Source organism: Camelina sativa, chromosome 2 (genome assembly GCF_000633955.1).
Source record: "Camelina sativa cultivar DH55 chromosome 2, Cs, whole genome shotgun sequence".
NCBI lineage: Eukaryota > Viridiplantae > Streptophyta > Magnoliopsida > Brassicales > Brassicaceae > Camelina > Camelina sativa.
This window is the reverse complement of record NC_025686.1, coordinates 25,817,133-25,821,582: the sequence shown is the minus strand read 5'-3', so window position 1 is coordinate 25,821,582 and position 4,450 is coordinate 25,817,133. Positions and strand designations below refer to the sequence as shown.

General features: G+C 37.0%; 1 protein-coding gene across 2 annotated transcripts in view; it reads right to left on the bottom strand.

Moving 5' to 3' along the window:
• LOC104739082 overlaps positions 1 to 3,304 on the bottom strand; it is a 10,762-nt gene extending 7,458 nt beyond the window's left edge. Inside the window, exons 1-3 of one of the 2 annotated variants that reach the window (XM_010459335.1) lie at positions 2,846 to 3,303; positions 2,224 to 2,769; positions 1,694 to 2,120 (exon numbers count right to left, since the gene is read on the bottom strand). In XM_010459335.1, coding sequence (XP_010457637.1) covers positions 1,860 to 2,120; positions 2,224 to 2,769; positions 2,846 to 3,190 — 1,152 coding nt within the window. In that variant the 5' untranslated portion in view covers positions 3,191 to 3,303 and the 3' untranslated portion in view covers positions 1,694 to 1,859. Of the gene's footprint in view, positions 1 to 1,693; positions 2,121 to 2,223; positions 2,770 to 2,845 lie in introns of those variants that run through there. The other variant, XM_010459340.1, reaches the window with a different exon arrangement.

The following is a 4,450-nucleotide window of genomic DNA, read 5'->3' as shown; positions in this document are numbered from 1 at the left end:
TTGTTAGCACGATAGGAAGTAGGAGAGGAACGCCCACGACCGCGTCCGCGGTAAGAGCCACGAACTCTACCTCGAGTGGAGTCGGATCGTGATCCTCCTCTAGTATCACCATATTTCTTGATCCACCAATCGGGCAAGCCGTGAAGTTCAAAACATGTATCCACCAAGTGATTGGTACGGCCACAGTGAGTACATGGTCCTTGAGTTAGACGTGTAGCGGATGCAATAGCATTGACACCAGCTTTCACAGCAAAACCAACGATATCAATACGTTCTTCTTTAGATCGAGCCACAGTAAGATGGCGTTTTTCAGCAATAACTTCAGAGTAAACATGGTCAAGTGTTACATTGGTGTCGCGGTTGAGACGGCTAAGAATATTGGTACGTGTAGTACCAAACGAGAAGCGTCGAGACCCATGAGAAATTGATGATAAGCTCAAGATCTCAACGTGCTTGCTGCTTGAGACGTTGAGGACAAGACGGAGAATTGCAACAACAATCAATAAAGGGCTCAAAATCATCAAGATCATCCCACATGACCTTGATTTGGCCGAAATAATCATCAACAGGCTGACCATCTTGAGCACATCGAGCAATAGAAGATTTGATTTGGTGAACAAGAGAAACATTCCCAATAGAGTAACGAACACGAAAATTGTCCCATAGGACTTTTGCGTTGTCAACAAACGAGATCACCTTCTGGACTTGAGGATCTAAACTCGCATAGAGCCAGCCGCATAACATCGAGTTGACTTGAACCCACCGTTGGTAATCGGGAGAATCAGTAGCAGGTTTAAGAAGAGTACCATCGACAAGATCAAGTTTATGCTTTGCTGCGAGATTGTTGCGTGCATTCTTAGCCCACTTCTCATAGTTTTCACCATTAAGGAGAAACGGAGTAAGAACATGATGTTGCTGATCATTAGAGGATAGGTGGTAAGGAGAAGATGTGATCAATTCCTTAGTAGTAGTAGTAGTCGAAAGAGCTGATGTTGTAGCCATCGTGTAGATAGGAGACAAATAGTAGAATTAGAAAACCTGTTTCCTTGAAAAACAAGAAACAGTGGAGAAGAAAAATATTTAGGTATTTAGGGTTTTGTAATTTGGCTCTGATACCATGTAAATCTCAAAGAGAAGTATTGTTTGTCTTATTGATATGTAAAGGGTATACAGTATATAGATACAATGACTCGATGCATAAGTAGAGAATATTGACTAAAAATATTCACAATAAAATATGGAATATATCCTTTTCCCTAACAACCTCTTCGATAGTTGTATCGGCAAGTTCCCACACAAAAATGTCTCTATATAACACTGATTTACAAGAAAGGTAAAAAACAGACTCCTAATTTATGTCGAAAACATTGAGATTGAGAACAATATAAATAATTATATATATAGATCCCCTGAGATATATGCAAACGTTGGTCGGTAAGCTTGCGTGTGTTTCAAGACACATTAATCTTGATCGAAAGGTAACGCTGGCTGGTAAGCTTGTGTGTGTTTCAAGACGCATAAATCGTGTATAAGACAAGAAAATGAAGATCAAATTCATAGCAAGAAAATGAAAAATCCACGGGTTCGTGTGGTGTGGATTGGACGTTAATACTGTATACAGTATATATATTTTCACATCTGTTACGTAAGACTGTTCAATAATTAATAGATCTAAATATCTATATATAGCAAGTTAAAAAGAATTAGCAATATAATATTAATAGTTATAATAGCCAAAAATGTTCTACAGCTCTCTCGTGTCTTACAATGCAGGGCTGTCAATATAAAATGAAAACATTATTACTTTTTACACTCACTTGTTATATCTTTACTTGGAGGGTTCTTTTTTCATAGGATGATTAGAGCTCGCTGGATGTTTTGAAGTTACCTTTTCCATAATTTCGGGCATGAAAAATACCAAAAGGTGATAGATCAATGGTTTTTCCTTTCTTCTCAGAGGCCACCCTGGCGAAAAGACCGATAGCTCTAGCCCACTGCACCATAGACCCAACCATTTCTGTCCTTTGTTCGAAAGTTATCTCATTGGAACCATGCTTCTTCATCTCAACCAAAAATTTTCCCATTGACAACAAACCATCGAGCATCCTCCACGAATCCACCTATCGCCCAAAAAACAATATATTTATATATCTCATTTAAAACAGCGAGCGACGAACATCTGACAGATATATGTATATAGATATAGTTACTTATAGAACTTACAGATATCCCGCTGCCTTGAGTACCAGTTAATACAGACATAGCCTTGAAGAGCCTCTGAGATTTTATTGACATGTCCACCTTGAAATCTTTTGATCCGGATGATGCCGACTTGAAGATTGCCATGTAGTCCTCCAGCTTTACAAAGAAATCCTTGAACTCTGTTGTCGCAGGACACTTACTCTCTAGGCTATCGATGAAGTGCGACATACCATTGTAAGCGAAAGGCTCAAAGTCTTGGGCCTTTTTAGGGAGATTCTCCAAGTAATGGGGTAGTGAGAATGTTCCTTGTGTTTCGTACATAGCTCTTTTAATAGGAGATTCTACACTGTTGTCATAGTCAATCCCAAAAGATGACAGATCAATAGATTGTCCTTTACTCTCGGAGGCGGCCTTAACGAATAGACCAATCCCTCGGGTCCATTCCACCATAGACACGATCAGTTCTTTTCTTTGTTCAAAATTTAACTCCTGGGAACCGCTCTTCTTCATCTCCATCAAACCCTTCCCCATTGACAACAAGCCATCCACCAGATTCCACGAATCATCCTATCTCGCCAAAAGCAAAAACTATCATGATCACATACGTTACGTACCATATGAATATTGTATTAAAACTACTTACTGATGTTCCGCCTTTACTAGTGTCGAAAACAGACATAGCCCTGAACAATTTTTCGGATTTTTCTGACAACTCCATCTTGATATCTTTTGACGACCCGGAACCGAAGGAGGCCATGTAATCCTTCAACGTTGCAAATAAATTCTTGAACTCGGCGGTTTTGGGACACATACCCTCCAGGTCACCAAGGAAGTCCGACATACCTTTGTTTGCGAAAGCCTCGAAGTCTTTGCCCACTTTGGGAAATTTTTCCAAGTAATGGGGTAACGAGAAGGTCCCTTGTGTTTCATAAACGGTGCTTAACGTGACAAGTAACGTTAGACATATCGCTAATGAAATTCTTGCCATTTTTGTTTTTTTTTTTTTTTTTTGTTGTTTCTAGGAGAAAGATGTACACACGTGACGTGAGAATGCTAATTTATATCAATATATTATTTTCTTTTGGATTTTTTAAAGATCTTTGCTTTCTATGCTAACTGGGATTTATATAGATGCTTGAAGAGTAGTTGAAGGCCTTTAATTAATTAAGGAATTGTGAAAGAGATTCCAAGAAATTTCTTTGGCTATTCGCTTTTTTCTGGATATATTTTTAGAAAAGAGAAATTTTCTTTATTAATTTGCCAAACTATTTTTAGTTAGGGCGTTAATTAGAGCATATTGAAATTAAATTACACCTGACCACCATACCTTAAAATATAATGAACCAGTTAATTAGTACATGTAGACAAGGAAAAAAAAATGATCTTCTTTCTCTATAGAGTTTCGCTGATTTTGAGTAGTGTTGATTCTTCACGTCTATTTTAAGAGAATCCCCTGATGGTTTCACATCTTCAACAATACAGCAACATAATCTGGATGATATATATATATATATATATATATATATATATATATTCTGAATCTTCATTACTAATGGAATCGAGTAATTCATAGAATTATTTATATCTAAAATAAACACACATGTCATGCAACAGTCCATGCATTCTTCTGTACACGTAATATTGAACACTAAATAAACTACGTAGAGATAGTGGTAGAGTGAAAAAAATAAATATAATAAACAACAACAAAATATATTTTTACTGGCTGATAGAAACAAGGGAGGCTTATTAATAGGATATCTTCTCATTATATAAGGGATCTTTTTATATCCTCCCAAATCATAATTTTTAATAAAAAGGAAAAAAAAAAAAAACCCAAACCCAAATACAATAGGAAAAAAAGAAGAAGAAGAAGATAAAACGCATTACAACACACATTATTTATTGTTTACTTGCTAGCATGCTTTTGATCATAAATAACGACCATATGTTTTCTATAGAAAAAAACATATGCCTTTAATCATTGTGTGAACAAGGGGTTGTCCTGGAAAGACAATGGGCCAACATCCTTCGCTTAAACCTTCGAGTGCTTCGCAGCAAGCACGTTTTAGATGGCTGAAGTCCCAGTGATGTATATCACCAATGGCATCGCTGCATCCCTGAGTCTTCTTGATTGAGTTGAAGCAGTCTATTGGATTTATAAATAACTCTGTTTCTGCATTCAAACACGATATATTGATTAGTGTAATCCAAAACATCGTCATTACAACAGTTGTAACCTTTTTGT